General features: G+C 40.7%; 1 protein-coding gene across 26 annotated transcripts in view; it reads left to right on the top strand.

The window, feature by feature from the left end:
• Ncor1 (nuclear receptor corepressor 1) overlaps positions 1-20,853 on the top strand; it is a 164,671-nt gene that overhangs the window by 20,670 nt on the left and 123,148 nt on the right. For all 26 annotated transcript variants that reach the window (XM_050163639.1, XM_050163640.1, XM_050163658.1 and 23 more), the window contains 3 exons: positions 160-337; positions 6,324-6,454; positions 18,686-18,878. In XM_050163639.1, the coding sequence (XP_050019596.1) occupies positions 230-337; positions 6,324-6,454; positions 18,686-18,878 (432 nt within the window). In that variant the 5' untranslated portion in view covers positions 160-229. Of the gene's footprint in view, positions 1-159; positions 338-6,323; positions 6,455-18,685; positions 18,879-20,853 lie in introns of those variants that run through there.

Here is a 20,853-nt window from a genome sequence, read left to right as displayed (position 1 = left end):
AAAAAAAAAAAAAAAAAAAAAAAAAAAAAAAAAAAAGTAAATATATGAGAGAGCTTTGACTGGCCATTGTGGTTTTGTTTGTATATCTGTATTTCTCATTTATTAGAAGGACATTTCATGTTTTATTACTTATGAATTTTCTTTTACCATCCTGTGTAGGTTGTTTCCTAGAAACATGGTTGTTTGTTGGACTTGATCTCACAGCCGAGTGTGGACGTCTTTACTGATAATGTCAAGTTCAGGATACCCTCCCAACCAAGGAGCTTTCAGCACAGAGCAAAGTCGTTATCCTTCACATTCTGTCCAGTATACTTTTCCCAGCACCAGGCACCAGCAGGTAAGGCATATTAGCTGTCAAGATGCATATATAATTTATGGTTTCAACTTTCCTATGTAATATATTTATTGGCTAGTAATGGATGTGCTTGCTATTTTTATTATTATTTTCGAATGGCAAGAATCATGTAAGAATCATTCATAGCCAGGTGTGGTGGAATGTGCCTCTAATTCCAGCACTTGAGGATCAGAGGCTGGAGGATGGGAATTCAATGCCAGCCTTGCTTATATAGCACATTTGAAGCCAACCAGGGGCAAATGAAGCTTCATCTAAAAAATACACACACACACACACCATATATATGCATATTTTATATTTACATTTTTGTCTCCAAAAATTATATGTTACACACACACACACACACACACAACACACACACACACACACACTCATCTATCTATAAAGGAGCCAAAGTTTGAGAATTAATTATCTGTCTTTTCTTTGGGGGATTTATTTTTGTTTGTTTTCTTTTGTTTCTGTTTTGAGACAAGGTTTCTCTGTGTAGCAATGACTATCCTGGAACTCCCTCCTAAGACCAGACTGGCCTTGAACTCAGAGTCCCTGCTGCTTTTGCCTCCCAAGTGCTGGGATTAAAGGTATGTGCCACCACTGCCCACTTAATTACCTATCTTCTTACTGCAGTTTTCTGCTAGATTTCAAAGATTGAATGTCCCTCTTAATTTTCTTACATTTATTTATTTATTAATTATTTTGTATGTGCGCTTGCTCTGGCATACATGTGCAGATCAGAGGACTGGAGTCAGTTATCTCTTGCTACCATGTTTGTTCCAGGGATTGATCTCAGTTTGTCAGGCTTGGCTATATAGTGCCTTCATCTGGTGAACCATGTTACTAGCCCTATCTCTGATTTTGAATTAAGAATTATTCACAGGAAAGAGTAAGTTGTCCTCAGTTTCTAGGATAACAACCTATTTACATTCCATGTTCTGGTTGAGTTTTAAACTGGCTAGATAATTTGACCTCTGCTTAGTTTTAGCATAAACACCTTTACTTTAAGGATATGTGATAAAGTTTCTATGAGTAACTTAACCTTTTCAAAAATGAAATATGAGGTAGAACTCCCAGCTTATTGGACAAAAGCTAGTAATGTAAAAAATTTAAAGAAAAATACAGAAAGAATGTTGGGTTTGGTGGCATCTGCCTGCTTTAGAACTCAGCAAGTGGAAGCAGGTGTATTTCAGGTTCAAGGATAGGATGGACTACATAGACAGTCTCTATCACAAAAGTAAACAAAAGAAAGCAAGAAATGTTTCTTAGGATTTCTATTGCTAAGATAAAACACTATGACCATAAGCAACATGAAGAAGAAAGAGTTTATTTCTTCTTAACAACTGTCAGGTCATACTTGATCAGTGAGGGAAGTGAGGACAGAGACCGGAGGCAGAACTAAAGCAGAAGCCTGGAGAAATGCTGCTGTTTATGGACTTGATCTTGATGGTGTGCGTAGCTTGCTCTCTTATGCACCCCAGGACTGCCTGCCACAGTACTGAGCCCTTCCTCATCAATTTTCAGTTAAGACAATGCTCCATAGGGCCATTTTCTCAATTGAGGTTCCTTCTTCCCAATGATTTTAGATTGTGTCAAGTTGACATAAAACTAGACAGCACAAATGAAGTGCTCACCTTAGTGAATAAGAAAGCAAATTTATCAATCAGATACAGTTGAGTATTTCTGAGGACTCCTTTGAAATATGGTTCTGATTTGGAATGAGCATGGATATTAATGTTTTTGCAGAAAAACATTAATGTACTTGCATGTTTTTGTTGATGCTCTTGTTTGTCTGAAGTTGCTTTCTGTTCCTAGGTTGACAATGTTTATCATGATTGGGTGTTTTATTTTTTCTTACCCCAATGCTATCCATGTGATTGTTGATTTCCTGGATTATTGTGTTGCTTTTGTTTGTTTATATTAATGCACGTGTCTCTGTGTGCTTGTGGAGAGGTCAGGACGACTTGAAGTCATAGGTTGCCCTAATTGTTCTTTGATCGGAGACAGTTTTGACTCAGCCTTTGACTTTTCACTCTCTGCAAAGACTTAAGGGAACCAAATTTCGTGTTTAAGAAATCTTTTTGTATGTAACTCCCTCCTCTCTAGAGGTCTTTAGAAATTCTGATTCCTTCAAACCTGTAATACTGTGTCTTTAATAGCCATGATTGTGGAGCCCTGTTTGAATACTCAGGGCTGTATGTAGACGTTCAAATTGATTTTGGGCAGAAAGCTTACAAACAATTTTCTCTCAGAGGTTACTTACCTCTTGTACAGTCCACTATCTGAAAATAGTTTCTATGAATTTACCCCCACAACCACCATCTGTCTGTCTGTCTAATCTACCTGAGACAGGATCTAACTGTATAGCCTTGTATTTCTTATGTAGTCCAAGTTGAGTGCTGGGATTCCAGACATATGCTCTTGTACCCAGCTAGATTCTACCATATGATTTTTTCTAAAGTCTTTCACACAACCCCCATGAGACAGTTTAGACAGTGTTACATGCTCAGAGCTGGAAGCTGCTGTGCTCTGTTGTGTTGTCCTTTTTTCTCCCAGTCATTTTTGAATAATTCAAAATCTTAAAACCTTTCAGAGAGCATCAGTGACTGACATGTTTTTGAGTTTTTTTTTTTTTAATTTTTATTTCGAGACAGGGTTTCCCTGTGTAACAGTTCTAGCTCTTGTAGACTAGGCTGGCCTTGAACTCACTGGGATTCACCAGCCTCTGCCTTCCAAGTGCTGGGATTAAAGGCATGCGCCACCACGGCCTGGCCATTTTCAGAGTTCTTGAGTTCGGAAAACGTCATTGTTCTTGAGTGAGTGATCTTGCTCTGAACTTGTAGAGTTAAAACTCTCCTTGGAACCTGCTCTGTTTGCTTTTGTTTATTTCTGCTAATAAGTCAGTGCTTTTCTTATGACCCTTGTTTGTAGGAAGCCTGTGTTTAGTTTTGGAACTTGTAGTAATCATTATCCTTGGTTTCCTACACTAAAATAATTAAATTTGAATTATTTATTTATATATGTGTATATGTGTGCTCATGAGTGCACAGTATGTATGTGGAGGTCAGAAAATTTGGAGTTTGTTTGCTCCTTCCACCATATGGCTTCCAGGGATTGAACACAGGTTTTCAGGTCTGGTGGCAGGTACTTCTACCTGCTGAACCATCTTTCAGCCTCTAGACATTTTAATGTATTGTCTGTGTACCAATTTTTAAAATATCTTATGATTTTCTTCTTGGTTCTTTTAAGTCTAAGGATTGTTATTTCTAACTTCAGAGAAATGATGTGTTATTTCTTAGGATATTGCCCATTACCTGTCATGGTGGGTATTTTTTTCATATCTGTGTTCTGATGCTCTGAAAGTGATTAAAGACCTCTGGTGGTATTCTTTTTTGGTCAGGTTCTCTGTGCTCTGTAAATGGAGACGGCGCTTCTGTTTCCTAGCCTCCCAGGCCCAAATAATCACACAGAAACCATATTAATTACCACACTGTTTGGCCAATGGCTTAGGTGTATTCCCTAGCTAGCTTTTTTTTTTTTTTTTTTTTTTTTTTTTGGTTTTTCGAGACAGGGTTTCTCTGTGGTTTTGGAGCCTGTCCTGGAACTAGCTCTTGTAGACCAGGTTGGTCTCAAACTCACAGAGATCCGCCTGCCTCTGCCTCCCGAGTGCTGGGATTAAAGGCGTGCGCCACCACCGCCCGGCTAGCTCTTACATATTTATTAACTCATTCTATTAATCCATGTATCACCACAAAGCTGTGGCTTACTGGTAAGGTTCTGGCATCTTTTTCCTTTGGCAACTACATGGCATCTGCCTGACCCTGCCTTCTTTCTCCCTACATTCAGTTTAGTTTTTCTGGCTAGTTATATTCTGTTCTGCCATAGGCCAAAGCAGCTTCATTAACCAATGGTAATAAAACATATTCATAACATACAGAGGGGAATTACACATCAGTGCTCTTAACTACCAATCCGTCTTTCCAGCCTGATATGTTTATTTTAAAATGAAGGTTTTATTGCCCCCCCAGCTGTCTCTAAAACAAGAAAAGTAGACAAAGAAGCAAACAACAATAAAACAACAATAAAAATACTCCCTAACCCCCCCACTAAGTTAATGGTTCTCAACCCGTTTGTCACAAACCCCACAGGGGTCACATATCGGGATATCCTGCTTATCAGATATTTACCTTATGGTTCACAGCAGTAGGAAAATTACAGTTATGAAGTAGCAATGAAATAATTTTTTGGTTGGGGGGTCACCACAACATGAGGAACAAAGTGTATTAAAGGGTCATAGCGTTAGGAAGTTTGAGAACCACTGCATTAGATCAGCACCTTTTGGTGTCTGTGGGCACCAGGCACACACATGATACAAAAATACATGTAGACAATATCCATACACACACAACATACACAACACACACACACACAACCCAAACTCTTCTTTGGTTGTTATGGAAGAAACTAGGACTCTTAACTAGTAAATTGATTTTTCTGGATTTCAGCTTCATTTGTAAATAAACATGGATCTAAAGAGACAGCCTCGGGGGCTGGAGAGGTGGCTCAGAGGTTAAGAGCATTGCCTGCTCTTCCAAAGGTCCTGAGTTCAATTCCCAGCAACCACATGGTGGCTCACAACCATCTGTAATGGGGTCTGGTGCCCTCTTCTGGCCTGCAGGCATACACACAGACAGAATATTGTATACATAATAAATAAATAAATATTTTAAAAAAAAAGAGACAGCCTCTGTTTTTGCAAGCTAATTTGTTTTGAATTTACTACTGGAATGCCTTCTTTCTTTTTCTTCTTTTTTATTTTGAGATAAGGTTAAAGCCTAGGTCTAGCCTTTGCTGGCTTGGGGTTCCCATGCAAGCCAGACTGTTTCTGAACTCAGAGATCTGTCTGCTTCTGACTCTTAATTGTTGGGATTAAAGGCATGTGGTATCACACCGACCTTTTTGGTTTGGTTTGGTTTTGAGAGAGACCCTAGGCTGGCCTGGGTCTCAGTATGTATCTTAGGCTAGCCTCAATTTGACTTGACTTCGTCTCCTGAGTACTGGGATTACACATGCTCACTCTGAGACTAGGCACATGAATTTGAGTCTTATCTATGTGAGTATTATAGGTTGGGACTTATCATATTATTAGAGAGATAGTTAAATAGACATTGAAATTTTATTTTGAATTACTTATTTTTAACAATAATAATTAAATGTTGAGCCACTAGGATGGTCAGATCTGACAACTTGAGTTCAGTATCCAGAACCCACATGGTGGAAAGGGAGAACTGACTGTCACAGATTGTCCTCTGACCTTCACATGTAAGCCGTGGCATGTGCACAATCTGCTCCCATTTCCACAAGAAATACATGTAAAAAATTTTAAATAAGGGATTGGAAAGATGGCTCAGTGGTTAAGAGTGCTTGCTCTTCTTTCACAGGATTGGAATTAGTGTCAAGCACCCACATCTATAATTCCAGCTTTAGAGTTTCCAGCACCTTCTTCTGGGCTCTGAGAGTATCCACCTGCATGTGTATGTACACACACACACACACACACACACACACACACACACACACACACACACACACCAGGCACTGGCCTGGTGATCGTGACACACGCCTTTAATCCCAGCGCTCAGGAGGCAGAGGTAGGTGAATCTCTGTGAGTTCAAGGGCAGCCTGGTCTACAAAAACTAGTTCCAGTACAGCTAGGACTGTTGGTACACAGAGAAACCCTGTCTAAAAAAAAAAAAACCCAAACAAACAAACAAACAAAACAAAAACAGGCACATATACATAAAGGAAAACAAATCTTACTAGAAATGTTTAAAATGTTTGTGAAAAATCGACTCATTAAAGTATTAAAATTGTCATTGCTGTTTGTTTTCATACTGGTTCTTAATTACTTTGCTTAACTTCATGGTGCTATTCTTATTTATAGTTAATAGTTAACTTACAATTATTTTAATACCAGGAGTTTGCCGTCCCTGACTATCGCTCTTCTCATATTGAAGTTAGTCAGGCATCACAGCTTTTGCAGCAACAGCAGCAGCAGCTTCGAAGACGACCTTCCTTGCTTTCAGAATTTCACCCAGGTTCTGACAGGTAATGGGTTTTCTCTTATGTTTCTACTTAGGATTAATTAAATTACATAATTTATTATTTTTAATTTTTTTCTGACACCTGCAACTGGTCTTTTATACAGTTTGTGTTTTGAATTCTTGTATTGGTTTTCTTTGAACTCTAGAGCCTCCTTTGTAGTCTCCCTTGTGCTGGTGGATTATAACACCTGGCTCACATCTCTGTTTTGTTTGTTTGTTTGTTTTGTTGTTCCATTATCTGATCACATTTTTAAGGAAACTTTACTTGCTTTACTTCATTTATGTATATGGGAGTATGACGTGTATAATGGTTCATGTTTTTAAGTCAGAAGACAACTTGGTGGCAGAGGTCAGCTTTCTACTTTTACTTTATGAATCTTGGAAATCAAACTAAGGTTTTCAGACTTGGGGCACTCACCTTTATCTGCTGAGCCATATCTCTAGCCTCATTTTTTGTTTATTTTGAGACAGGATCTCATTTGTAGTCTTGGCCGTCTTGGAACTTGCTACATAGGTCAGGCTGGTATCAGTCTCCCAGAGATCTGCCTGCCTCTACCTCCTGAGGGCCACTATGCCAAGCCCATTAGTAAAGTTTATCCTTTCAGGGTTACACACACACACACACACACACACACACACACGCACGCACGCACGCACGCACGCGCGCGCGCGCGCGCGAGCTGTATTACTGTTTTCTGGTTACTTCCTCCCCCCCCATTTCTCTCCCATTTCTTCTGGCCCCTTCTTCCTGCAAATTACTTTCACCTACTTACTAGTTGGCTTTTGTTTTGTGTTTCATAATTTTACTAGTGCCATCTATGTGACTAACTTTCAGACATGTGGGTTCCTGAGTAGGTATGCAACTAGATACTATGCCTCTCCCAGAATCTGTTGGTTGCTTTTAGATCAGTAGTGTGTCATAGGCTACCATGAGTCCTTTCCCCTTCTATATCTGACTGTTAGGAGGACCGGTCTTCTGTGGACCCAGTGCCAGCATACAGTGTTGCTGTGAGTTTGTGGTTGCCATGACTTTGTCATACTTGGAAGGTGGTGTTTTGTAGTCCATTCCCATCCTCTGGCTCTTGCATTATTTCCATCTTCTCTTCGACAGTGTTCTCCAGACCTTAGGGGGGTGATGTAAATGTCTTTATTCTCACATTTAGTGCAGCCATGGGTCTTCCTGTTTGCCTTTCTTTGCTGTAAGAAGAGGACCCTCTGTTTAAGCCTTTGTCTGTGGCTAATAAACAGCTATTTAGGAGATGTCTTTTTTTTTTTTTTTTTGAGACAGGGTTTCTCTGTGGCTTTGGAGCCTGTCCTGGAACTAGCTCTGTAGACCAGGCTGGTCTCGAACTCACAGAGATCCGCCTGCTTCTGCCTCCCGAGTGCTGGGATTAAAGGCGCGCGCCACCATCGCCCGGCTAGGAGATGTCTTGATTCTAAGTCAGTTCAGGTAAATGGCCACTTTAGGTTCTCCTAAACCAGACATACAGTATTGTGAAATTCCTTTTGTAGAGCAATTCCCAGATCCATTTAGGGAGCTGTTGGTCTTGGGGCCAGAGTTCAGGGTTTGGGGATGGAGGGTTGAGGGGAGCTGGGAGATTAAAGAAGATGTACAGAGTGGCTGACAAATGATACATAGTTTATTATAAGCAAGAACATGCACTCTTGGTCCCAAGGACTGTAATTTTATAGAGAATCACACAAGTGGCTTCTTTCCAGTACTGGTTACATAATGAGTTGTATAACAGTCACCTTTATTGTTTACTCATAATTGTTTGAACATACTGTAGAAGTAGCCAATTAAACTAAGTCATTCTGATGTCCACACCAGTGCCATGTTACCTAAACTCCTTTCTGGCTCTTATAGCCTCTTTTCCCTTAGTTGTTATCCCTGCAATACCACTGCTACCATCTCACTAATTAACACTTCTTGCCTAACAGGTTGATATAGTTTGTAGACTCTCAATGTCTGTACCCTACAGTTCACCTGCATTGCATCATCTGGCACCATGAGATCAGCCAACAGAGACGAATCTTCCAGGCCAGTTTCAACTTGATTTCTCTATACCTTGTATCCAAGGTTTATTATTTCTACAGCAGTAGGGTCATATCAGCTAGTTTTGGTGGGTAGCCAAGAGAAATGGCAATTGTTTTTGTGGCCTCCGGAGCCTCTGACCATCTCCTACAAAGGCATCCCACATTTGGCACTGGAGTTTTTGTTCATTGCTACTTGGACCTGCATTGTTTAGTCAGTTGTCATCTCCTCCTCCTCCTCCTCCTCCTCCTCCTCCTCCTCCTCCTCCTCCTCCTCCTCCTCCTCCTTCTTTTTTGAGACAGGGTTTCTCTGTGTAACAGTCCTGGGTGTCCTAGAACTTGCTTTGTAGACTAGGCTGGCCTCAGACTCACTGAGATGGCCTGCTTCTGTCTCCCCAGAGCTGGGGTTAAAGGTGTGCCCTACTACTGTCCAGCTGCCTTGTCTAGTCTTAAGGCTACCTTTAGACTTTTCCTTTATTTCCTTTTTTGATTGATAATTGGTTAACTTGTGTTTTTCTCATGCCCTCTTTATTTTATTTGACCTTTTCCCTTCATCCTCAACCCCTTGCCTCCTTCATCTCCATTCCTCTCTTTGTTGATACTTTTTCACTTTCAGTATCCTCCCTCCCCCATGTACCCTATATAGTACAGTCTTGCTTGTCTCCCAGTGACTTCCACACCATTGTTCCCATTCTGGTTTCTTAGGTACTCCAGATAAACACACAAAAGACTCAGGGCCAGGATCTATATATAAGAAAACATGTGATTTTCATCTTTCTAAGCCTTGGTTACATCACTCAGTATGATTTCCAGTTTTATCCATTTCCTGTAATTTTCTTTCAAATCAATCTACCTACCTACCTACCTACCTACCTACCTACATACCTATCTATCTATCTATCTAATCTATCTAATCTATCTATTTGAGACAGGGTTTCTCTGTAGCTTTGAAGCCTGTCCTGGAACTAGCTCTTGTAGACTAGGCTGCCCTCGAACTCAAGAGATCAGCTTGCCTTTGCCTCTTGAGTGCTGGGATTAAAGGCGTGCACCATCACTGCCTGGCTTTCCTGCAAGTTTTATACTTTCATTTTTCTCCATAGTCGCTTACACTTTCATTGTCCACTGATCAAACAATAGACATTTGGACTGGCTGTGTTTTCTAACTATTGTGATAGAATTTCAGTGAACATGGATTTGGAAGTGTCTCTGTTTTAGGGTATAGATTCCCTAGGGCTTATGCCCAGGAGTGGCTAGTTCATGTGTTAGGCCCATATCTACTTTGTTGAGGAATCTCCAGACTGATTTCCAAAGTGGCTGTACCCACTAGAGTATAGAGTGCTTAAAAATTTTATTTGTGTGTGTGTGTATATTCAGTAAATGTGTAAATATATTTAATAAACATATAAATAAATATGAAATTATATATGTTTTTATGATAATAAATCCATTTTATTAATAGGCTTGAGGGCTAAGGAGGTCAGTAGAATCTAATGTCCTCACTAGACTAGATCTTCCTGGTCGTTTTTATCCCTAAACATTTCATTTTCACTCTTAATGTTGTTGATTTAAAAGTAAATTTTATTAGGGTGCTTGATATCTCTCAGTGGTATAGCACTTGACAGACAAGCTTAAGGCCTTCAGTTCCATCTCCAGCACAGGGGAAAAAATCATTGTGTATATTTATGTAAAGGGTGTTACAGAAGAATATGTATGTAGATAATGCAAAGGACCCTGCACGAGAACAAATTAACATAACCACTGTTCCCTCTTGTTGTGGCAAGAAGCTATTCTTGTACCATTTAGCAAGAATCCCAAATGCAGGAACTGGAGAGGTAGTTCAGAGGTTAAGAACACTTGTTGCTCTTGCAGAGAACCCTGGTTAATTTCCTAGCACCCACCCATAACTCCAGTTCCAGGGATCCCAGTCTCTTCTTGCGACCGTCTTGAGTACCAGGTATACAGAGGTGCACATGCAGGCAAAACACTCATGCATATTAAGTGAAATAAATTTTTTTTCTGTTGGTATTTTCAAGACAAGAGTCTCACTATGTAACTCTGGCTGTCTTGGAACTCACTACGTAGTCCAGGTTGGCATTGAATTCACAGAATTCTTCCCGCCTGCTGCCCCCAAGTGCTGGGATTAAAGGTATACTCCACTACCACCCAGTAAATAAATCTTTTAAAAAATACTGTATTGAAAAAACTAATTCCAAATACAGTATAGTTCGTTGTGTGATGTTTTAGCTCTTGGCTTTTCTGAGGAGCCCACCACCCAGCTCCCAAATAAATCACACATGGAGGTTATGAATGCCCAGGCTTAGTTTAGATTGTTTTTTGCCAACTTTTCTTAAATTATCCTGACTACCTTTTGCCTTCATGCCTTCTCCTTTTCTTACTTCTGTATCTCTTTCACTCTTACTCCGTGGCTAGCTGACGTCCTCCTCTCCTTTTTTCTCGCTGCTCCTTTTTTTCTTGTTGTTTCTTCTGTTTACACTCTCTGCCTGCCAGCCCTATCTGTCCTTGCTCCTGCCTCACTATTGGCCATTCATCTCTTTATTAGACCATCAGGTGTTTTAAACAGGCAAAGAATCACATCTTCACTGAGTTAAACAAATGTCACATAACTTAAAATAATATTCCCCAACAACAGTTTATCACCTTCATTCCTAGTTTTGTGCATTAGCTATTTGGACTTGCCCATCCATTATATCTGCTGTTTTGTAAGTTCTGATTGTGTCTACTTCTCCCTCCCTCTGTTTTGTTTTGTTTTGTTTTGTTTTTTTGAGACAGGGTTCCCATTTGTAGCCTTGTCTTGGAATTCACTCTGCAGACCAGGTTGGCGTTGAATTTACAGAAATCCTGCCTCTGCCTAAGTGTGGGGATTAAAGGCGTGTGCCACTACGCTTTTTTTTTTTTTTTATATTTTGTTTTGGGTGTTTTGCCTTCACAAGTGTCTGTGTACCACATGTTTGTAGTGCCTACAGAGTCCAGAAGAGGGCTTTGGATCTTGTAGGGCTGTAGTTACAGACAATTGTTAATTGAGATGTGGGTGTTAAGAATCAAACTTGGATTTTCTAGAAGAACAGCCACAGAGTCCTCTCTCCAGCCCAGTAACAGAAATCTTAATGGGTGGCTAGTGGGAAGTGGTATCGCAAAGTCATTTTGATTCAATTTTTTTCTACTAATTAATAATATTGGATGCTATTTCACATATCTCTTGGCAGTTTTGTTTTTTTTTTATTGTTTGGAAAAATATCTAGCTACACTTGTGTTTCTTTTGAGATTGTGGTTTGTGTGTAGTCATGTGAAAGTAGTGTATGGAGGTTAGAGGTAGATGTCAGGTGTCTCATGTATTTGCTTCCACCTCCCTGTCCCCAGGCATATCGATGTAGGTTTTTGAGTGAGGTAACAGGGTCCTAGTTGCCAAAGCATAGAACTTGTTTGTTTTCTGGACAAATGTACATGAATACTATATTCCTTTGGCCCAGATAGCTTTGTGGAGCTGGGTATTGGTACTCACATCTGGAGTTCCTTCTCCTTCATGGCAGATTTCTGGATTTCTTTGAGTGCATAAGGGGCAAACTTTTTGAAGCCACTTGAACCACAAGAACCACTTGAAGTCATGTGATTCTGATTATTGATGGGGCATTCTCAGGTCAGGAATTTGATGGCAGAATGGCCCTTCTTTCTACCCTTCTTTGCTTTAGTCATTCTGCTGGTACCGAGTTGAAACTCTATCTACTTTAGTTTTTGAGATGGATTCTCTCACTGAAACTGGAAGTCCAGCAACCTACCCATTTCCTAGTTTTGTAAATGGGTTCTAGGGATCTTAACTCAGGTCCTCAGGCTTGTACAGCAGGTATAATTCGATGAGCCATTTTCTTAGTGATTAAGTTTTCTTTTGGGTTATTTGAATTCTTAATGAATTTTGGATATCTAGTTTACTGTTTTACTTTATTTGATTTGTTCAGCAGAAACTTTTAAAAACAATTTTTAAAATTGATTCTTGGAAATTTCACATCATGTTCCCCAATCTTGTTCATTTTCCAGTCTCTCTATATCTTCCCCTCATTTGCATAGTGTCTTCCCCCAAAGAAAAATTTAAAGAATCTGTTAATTTAAAACAAACCAAAAAAACCAACTTCGATCCTCCATTTTTCTCACCACTCCAACACCCCTGCATTTGTCTTAGTGGCATTGGGAACTGTGGTGTATTATACAAATGTTCATTGTAATGAGTTGTTGGTTTAAGACCTGGCTTCTGGTACATCATTAACATTGAACCCTTACTGAAAATCCTCCCGGATATCCCACAATTGCCCTGAGACTAGGACATCCCTGTCCATGGTTTTACAGGACCAGTCCCTTGTACTCCAGCAGGTCATAGATGGGGTAAGTGCTGGGGTGGGTCACTCAAAGCCCTGGATGTTGGTCTGGCTGGGTGGTAGCTGATTTGGTCAGTCCGGGCTGCTGGGGCCTCCCCACTCAGGCGAGAGATAGAGCCAGCTCTTCTATGCCCAGGATGTCAGGTGGGCTCTCCCATGCCTGTGATTAGGGGTGGCATCAGCACCAGCTCCTTTGCTGCAGTGGCCAGTGAGGGGCAAGGCCAGCTCTCCCAGGGCCAGCATAGGGGCATGCTGGCTCAGCACAGCCCTCAAATTCAACACACATGGTTCTTTTGGTCCCCTGTGGTACTTGTGACATAGAGATCAACACAGACCCTAGCTGCAACAGGACTGTGGTCCCTGACGTGACCCTTATTAGCAGCTCAGGCCTAGAGATCAGCATGGCCCCGGTGGCAGGCTATCCAGATAAGTATGGTCCCCACGGCAACATGGCCCTTTCACACCAACATGGTCTCAGGTGGCTGATCCTATCCCAGGCATCTGCAAGACCTTTGGTAACAGGAACCATGGGCATTAGTTCAGACTCTGGCTGCTGTAGGATCATGGACCCAGACAGGGCTCTCAGCAGCAGCCCGGACCTGGATGACAACTGTGATCTAGGGTGGCAGCTCAGGCCATACAGGTCGGCATGGTCCTGGCACACCAACATGGCTACTGGTGACAGCCAGACCCCAGGCATCTGTGTGGCCTTTATTGACAACACAGGTCATGGACATCAATGGACATCAATACAGACCCTGGCTGTGGTAGGAATGTGAACCCAGACAAGGTTCTTGGCAGCAGCCTGGCCCCAGATGTCATCATGGCCCCGGGTGGCAGTGTAGGCTACTCCTATTGGCAATGGCCCTGGCAGCAGCATAGCCTTTGGACATTGATATGGCCTCAGGTGGTGGCCCAGATTCTGGGGCATCTGTGTGGCCTTTTGTGGGAAAATGGGCCATGAATATTAACACAGACTCTGGCTAGGGTAGGATCACTGAACCAGACATGACCCTCAGCTACAGTTTGGACCCATGGCACAGGCTGGAAGAACAGACCAGTCAGAAATGCCTGGCCCCTGTGGCGGCATAGCCCTGGGTTACCCATGTGGCCATTGGCATAGGTGGCAGCCCAGACCCTGGGGCATCTGTGTGGCCTATGGTGGGAATGTGGGCTGTGCATAGCAACACAGACTATGGCTAGGGTAGGACCACAAAGACAGATATGATATGGCCCTTGACACAGACCAGGCTTAGACATCACTATGGTCCTAGGTTACCACACACATTAGCCTGTTCCTCACCGCCTTTGCTTCTTCAGTTCTACCTCTTTCTAAAGCACATGAAGCAGTCCACTTTTCTTTCTCTCCCGTGTGTTTGTTCATCATAGTGGTGTCTACCCTCCCAGTGTCACAAGGCACCAGGTGGGTCTGAGCCTTTGGGTATATTCCGCCAGTCCGGAGACTTGAGGATCAAGGTGACCCTGTGGCTGTCTTTCACTTGCCTGGGCTTTGAAGACCCAGGTGGGCCTCCAGCAGAAACATCTGAGTTTGATATGAATCTAATTTATTTATTTTTGCATTTGTGGCCTATGATTTTGTTATGTTAGAAAAAAGATCCTTGCCAAGGCCAAAGTCTGTCTTAGAGTCTTCCCACTGTGTTCTCTGGGATGTCATAGTGTTCAGCCTTGTTTAATTTTCTTTTATCTTTAGTTCATTCTTCTATATTGTGTGTAGAAATTCAGGTTTTTCAGCATGATATACCAAAGAAACTATTTTTTCCCTGTTATGACCTCTTGTTATACTTATGAAAAATTAGATCCCCACGTGTTTTTGGCCTTTCCCTTTCCTTCTGGTAATCTGTTAGTAAATTTTTCAGCCAATACCATGTTATTGTTTCTCTTTTTAAATTTAATATACATGGGTGTTTTGTCTTGATGTTTGAGCAACATGTGTGCAGTGCCTATGGAGGCCAGAAGAGGACTTTGGATCTTCTGGAACTGGAGTTGTAAACCGCCATGTGAGTGCTGGGAATTGAACCTAGGTCCTCTGAAAGATCAGCCAATGCTCTTAACCACCAAACCATCTCTTTAGACCTTCAATTGTTTGTTTTGATTATTATATCCTTGGAATATAATTTTAAAGCATTGAATGTATATAGTGCTTTAGGTCAGTGGTTATCAGCCTGTGGGTTATGACCCCTTTGGTAAACCTCTATCTCCAAAATTATTTGCAGTATGATTCCTAATAGTAGCAAAATTATAGTTATGAAGTGACAACCAGAATATTTTTATGATTAGGGGTCATTACAACATAAGGAACTGTGTTAAAGGGTCACAGCAATAGGAAGGTTAAGAACCACTGCTTTAGGTAAGATGGACATTTAAAAAATACTCTACTGATTATCCAGTGAAATGGCTATTGGTGTTTGCTTGCCTAGCCAGATGACCTGAATTTCTGTTATGCCACCTGGTGTCTCTGCAGCTGCATGAAGGAAGGCCATTTATAATGTACCAATTTGTACAGTAATAGGTTCTCTAGGCGTGCTTTACATGTCTGTCATAGTGGACCAGGATTCTCAATAAAGGTTGTTAGAATGACAGAGTTTCCCCCTTCTTGCTCCTGCATAGTGTGGAAAGTAAGAAAACCATGCCCATTACAACTTCTAGCCCAGAGCAAACAAGCAAGCACATTGCCTTCAACAAGACAATGGCAGGGAAAACGTTCTTGGACAGTTTTGCACTGAAGAGAAGGTCTGAAGTAGGCTTCCACAGTGCCTTTGAGCAAGAGAAAGCAGAGGGACACAATACTGGATAAATTATTAAAGTTCAAGGATAAGGAAAAGACTAGGAGGAATCCAGGTTCTTTTCAGGGTGGAACTGTGTCTGGTTCTAAATTTGAATAGTGCTCAGTTAGTGGCAAGAGATAATAAAGCAACAGCTTAAATTCTGAGAAAAAGAAATTAAGATCCAAGAATATTATACCAGACAAAATTAAGCCTTAAAGCAACAGGCAGGTATTTTTAGACATGAAAACACTGAGCATCCAAAACTTATTATAGAATTTGTAGGCGATGAAATCCAACTAAACAAAGAATGAAAGCTGTGGTAAAGGACTGATAGTTTTAAGCCTGTGTAAATTTTAAAAATCCACATTATGCAATGTTAAATATTAAATTAAAATTTAAATGGTGGATCTCTAACACATGGAAATATTAAATGTTGATAGAATAAAAAAAAGCACAGATTACAAATACCTACAAGTAAGGTATCTTTAAAATCTTGTCTTTGAAAAGTGGGCACACAGTGATTTTTTTTCTCTAAAATAGAATTTTAAGGTAACTCTTTAAACATCACTTTAGTGTTTTTCATAATTCTTTACCTTGCCTTCTAGTTTATTTTTGAATATTTTTTTATTTTTAAAATTTATTTATTATTATGATCATCTTCAGTTCTATCTTCTGTTCTCCTTTATTGGGTGTGCTTCACCTGGTTTTGATAAATCTCACAGGCAAGAGTTGTTAGAAGTAAAATGTATTTGAATGTTACACACACACTTTTTCTCTCTCTCTCTACCTGAATGGTGATATTAAAGGTGTGTTCCACTCTGTCTGGCATCTTTGGTAGGTCTAGTACTTTTTGTGTGCTAGGTAAGCATTCTATCAACTAAATGTATCCACAATGGCAAGTTACACTTTTGTAGGACTGTAGACTGAATGAGGGTTCCTAGATTAATGGGCAGTTAAGTGGCTTACACACAGCTTGTCATACTGCTATGGAAAGTTACAGTTGTTTATAGAAAGGTAAAAAATTGAAATTACATTGAAAATTATATTGGCCTTGGAATAGCTCGTATTCTGTGTGTTGTATTGATTGCTGTGGCCTTTAGCCTCACAACAAAGGCTGAATTTAATTTTTAATTCTTTGAAAATTTCATACACGTGTGCAATAGATCTTGATCATATCCACTCCCCCTTCAGGCCCCCTCAACACATTTCTCTCCCAATTTTATCTTTCTCACCTCCTCTTCTTCCTCCTCCTCTTTTTTCCTTTTTCTTTTTTCTTTTTCTTTTGTAACCCACTAAGTCCTGTAAGTGTTGCCCATCTGCAGACCAATGCATCTATGAGGGTGTGAGCATCCTTCTTCAAGAAAAGTGACTAACTCCTGTCAGCAACCACTAACTGCCACTCGCTCTTCAACTGTGTTGGGTCATGAGGAGCTTTTCCCCTTTCCATGTTGGGATTTTTAACTGGCTGGATCTTTTGTGTGTTACTATGGCTGCTTTGAGTTCCTGAGTATGACAGCTGTGTCCTGTTTGGATGTCAGCATTTCACAACACTCCTCCTTACATCCTCCTTATTCCTTCCTGACTCTTACATTCTTAAAAGAAATGTAATTATTATTGTTATTATTTTTATCATATTGGTGTTTTTCTTGCAAGTATGTGTGTGTACCACATGTTTGCCTGGTACTCAGTAGACTAGAAGAGGGTTTTGGATCCTTTAGAACTAAAGTTATAGACAGTTGTGAGCTACCATGTGGGTGTTTGGAATTGAACCTGGGGCCACTGGAAGAGTAGCCAGTAGGTGTTTTAACCACTGAGCCTTCTCTCTAGCCCAAGCTCTTACATACTTTCTACCTCCTCTGCTATGATGTTCCCTGAATCTTGGAGGGTGTGTGTGTGTAACGTATATGTCAAGTCTATAACTGAACACTCACAGTTACCTCTTGTCAGCACTTTGAACAGACATAAACACTAATCTGTACAATAAGAAGCTTTTTTGACCAAAGTTAAGAGTAGCTCAAATCCCTTGGTACCAAGAGCTTGGCCAGCTGCTTATCTTTGGTAAATTACTTCTATCTGCTTAGTAGAGGGTGCTTGTCTTGGTTACTTTAGCTTTGGATCATGGTCTTATTCTTTTGTCTTTGTTATTTTGATTTTAAAACACTTAAATAAAAAAAGATTTGTGGGGTGGGGATTGAGGTGGCTCAGTGGTTGAGAGCACTTGCTGCTTTTGCAGAGGGCCCAAGTTTGTCCACATAATGGCTCACAACCATTAGTAACTCCAGTTCTGGGAATTGACATTCTCTTCTGAATTATTCAGGCACCAGGCATCATGTGATGCACTTATGTATGTGCAGATAAACGATCATCCACATAAAATAATTTTTTTGTTTTGTTTTTTGAGACAGGATTTTTTTGCTTTTGTAGCCCTGGCTGTCCTGGAACTCACTTTATAGACTAGACCAGCCTTGAATTTAGAGATCTGCCTGCCTCAGCCTCCCTAGTTCTGGGATTAAAAGGTGTGAACCACCACCACTGCCTAGCTAAAATAAAAGCCTTAAAAAAATCTGTGTATACTCATGTGCGTGCATGAGTGTGGGCAAGTGGCCAGCTTTACGTAGGGTCTGGTGATCTAAACTCAGGTCCTTGTGCTTGACTGCTTAAAATATGTTTTATGCATCTTTTTCAGAAACTCAGATATTTTTACAAATCTTGTGTTAAGACTTTTATTGCTAGGTTTGTCTAATGAACTTCTCAAAGCGACATTGGTTAGAAGTGTTAATAATATGACATTATGACATGACTTCATTATCTACAAATGCTTCATGCATAGGTATCCTGGGATGCATATGGTATATGGACAATGAGTTGGGTATGCCTGAATATTAGTTGGGCATAGGTAGAGGGAATGGCAATTCACTCTGAAAGTAAGCATAATCTTTCATTCATTCTGAAGTCTAAGTTGTGGTATTTGCAAGGAGTTAAATGTCACTTAACAATTTTCAGGTTTTTTTTTTTTCTTTTTTGTTTTAGGCCTCAAGAAAGAAGAACTGGATATGAACAGTTTCACTCAGGTCCCTCCCCAGTGGATCATGATTCCTTGGAGTCCAAGCGACCACGCTTGGAGCCAGTTTCTGATTCCCATTTCCAGCGTGTTAGTGCTGCGGTTTTACCTTTAGTTCACACGCTGCCAGAAGGGTTGAGGTCGTCTGCAGATGCTAAGAAGGTAAATGTTTGTTTTCTTGCTCTGTGGAGCTTAGGACTATAATGTTTATGTAACCATATTTCAGGCTCTGTGGCTAAAAGAAAAGCCCACATTACAGCAGCCTGTAAAGGTTGTGCTATGAGAGCAAAACATTGTTAAGCAAAACTATAAACCACAGCCCCAGAATGCAGTTAGTACCTTTGACTTTTTGGTAAGTGAAAACGGTTTGAGGAGTTCAATAAAGAAGTCTCCTTTGATTATTTCTCATGCATTTTGTGTGGCTCACTGTACCACAAAATGTGATCAAAGGTACTGAAGACTGTCAGTTTTGTCATATTTCTCTTATTTGTGTGGTGGTAGGGAGGGCTCATGCAGTATGGCATGCATGTAGATGAAGGTCAGAGGATAACTTCTGTCCTCCACCCTTTAAGTTAGGGTCTCCACATCTAGCCCAGATGGTCTGGAGCTCATTGTGTAGATCAACCTGGCTCACAAAAATCCTCCTGCCTCTGAATTCTCAGTACTCCACCATGCCTAGAAAATTTCTACTTTTTACTGTGTAGTCCAGACTGGTCTCAAATCTGTAGTAATCCTTCTTGCCTCTGCCTCCCCAAGTGCTAGGATTATAGATGTAAGATACCACATTCTGCTGCATGTTTTAATTTTACACATAGAAGTAAATCTTTGTTGAATACTTAATACTCTAGTGTTTCTCAGCGTTTACGGGTATTTTGGTTCCATAATTGTCAATACTTCGAATGCTTGTTTGTACAAATGACAGAAATATGGTTAGGGCCATTTCAAAAATTGTTGGAAATTTTGAATTAATCCCAACTCAAAATTTAATTAGTGATACCCTCTGAACCTTTGCTTTCTAAGAAAAGATCTCATAATCCAGGCTGGCCCCAGATTGGTTTTTCGAGACAGGGTTTCTCTGTGGCTTTGGAACCTGTCCTGGAACTAGCTCTGTAAACCAGGCTGGTCTCGAACTCACAGAGATCTGCCTGCCTCTGCCTCCCGAGTGCTGGGATTAAAGGCGTGAGCCACCATCACCCGGCTCAGATTTTCCTTCTTGACAAGACTGGTTTTGAACTTCTTTATGTATACAATATTCTGTCTGTGTGTATGCCTGCAGGCCAGAAGAGGGCGCCAGACCCCATTACAGATGGCTGTGAGCCACCATGTGGTTGCTGGGAATTGAACTCAGGACCTTGGGAAGAGCAGGCAGCACTCTTAACCACTGAGCCATCTCTCCAGCCCTGGTTTTGAACTTCTAATCCTCCCACTTTTACCTCCCCAGTGCTGGGATTAGAGGCATGAGTCATCCTGCTTGACCTCAGTTAATTTTTTCTGAAACTCAAGCTCAACTAATAATGTCTAAAACCAAACATTGTAACACAGTCTAAACATACATTAATTTGACATATGTTAAGTAATATTATGAAAATGTTTAGTTTTTATTTCTATAATTAAACTTTTTTATTTCTATATGGTCAGACAATTTGTATAGTGAAAACATTTCAGCTTACACAGTAGCTTTTTTTTTTTTTTAGCTTATATGCTCGGTGTGTGCGCGCAGGCATGTATACATATTTGCATGTATGAGGGCTTGGGTATGAGTGTGCATGTGTTGTAGAACCAGAGGCTGATGTTGGGTACCTTTTTTGATAGCTCCCACTTTATTTTATTTACCGAGGTGGGAGTTAGTGAACCTAGCCAGTTTTCCCTGGGAAATTGTGTCCTGGTTTCTGAACACTGTGGTTATAGGTAGGCTACCACATCTGCTTGGCTTTGTACATGTGTGCTGGGTATCTAAATTCCTGTCCTTCTACCCTCTCTAGACAGGGTCTCTCTGTGTAGCAGTCCTGAATCTAAGCCCACTTGTTTCAGGCAACGTGTTTTGTAGGATGTCATCCACAGTGTAAAGTGTACATGTATGTTTAGAACCCAGCTGGAGTAAAACTGTGAGATGCAATATAACAAGTGCTGTCAGCAA

This window comes from Alexandromys fortis, unplaced genomic scaffold (genome assembly GCF_014885135.2).
Source record: "Alexandromys fortis isolate MF-2015 unplaced genomic scaffold, M_Fortis_MF-2015_v1.1 scaffold_149, whole genome shotgun sequence".
In the NCBI taxonomy this organism is placed as follows: domain Eukaryota; kingdom Metazoa; phylum Chordata; class Mammalia; order Rodentia; family Cricetidae; genus Alexandromys; species Alexandromys fortis.
The sequence above is the reverse complement of the archived record's forward strand: the minus strand, read 5'-3'. Positions and strand labels throughout refer to the sequence as shown.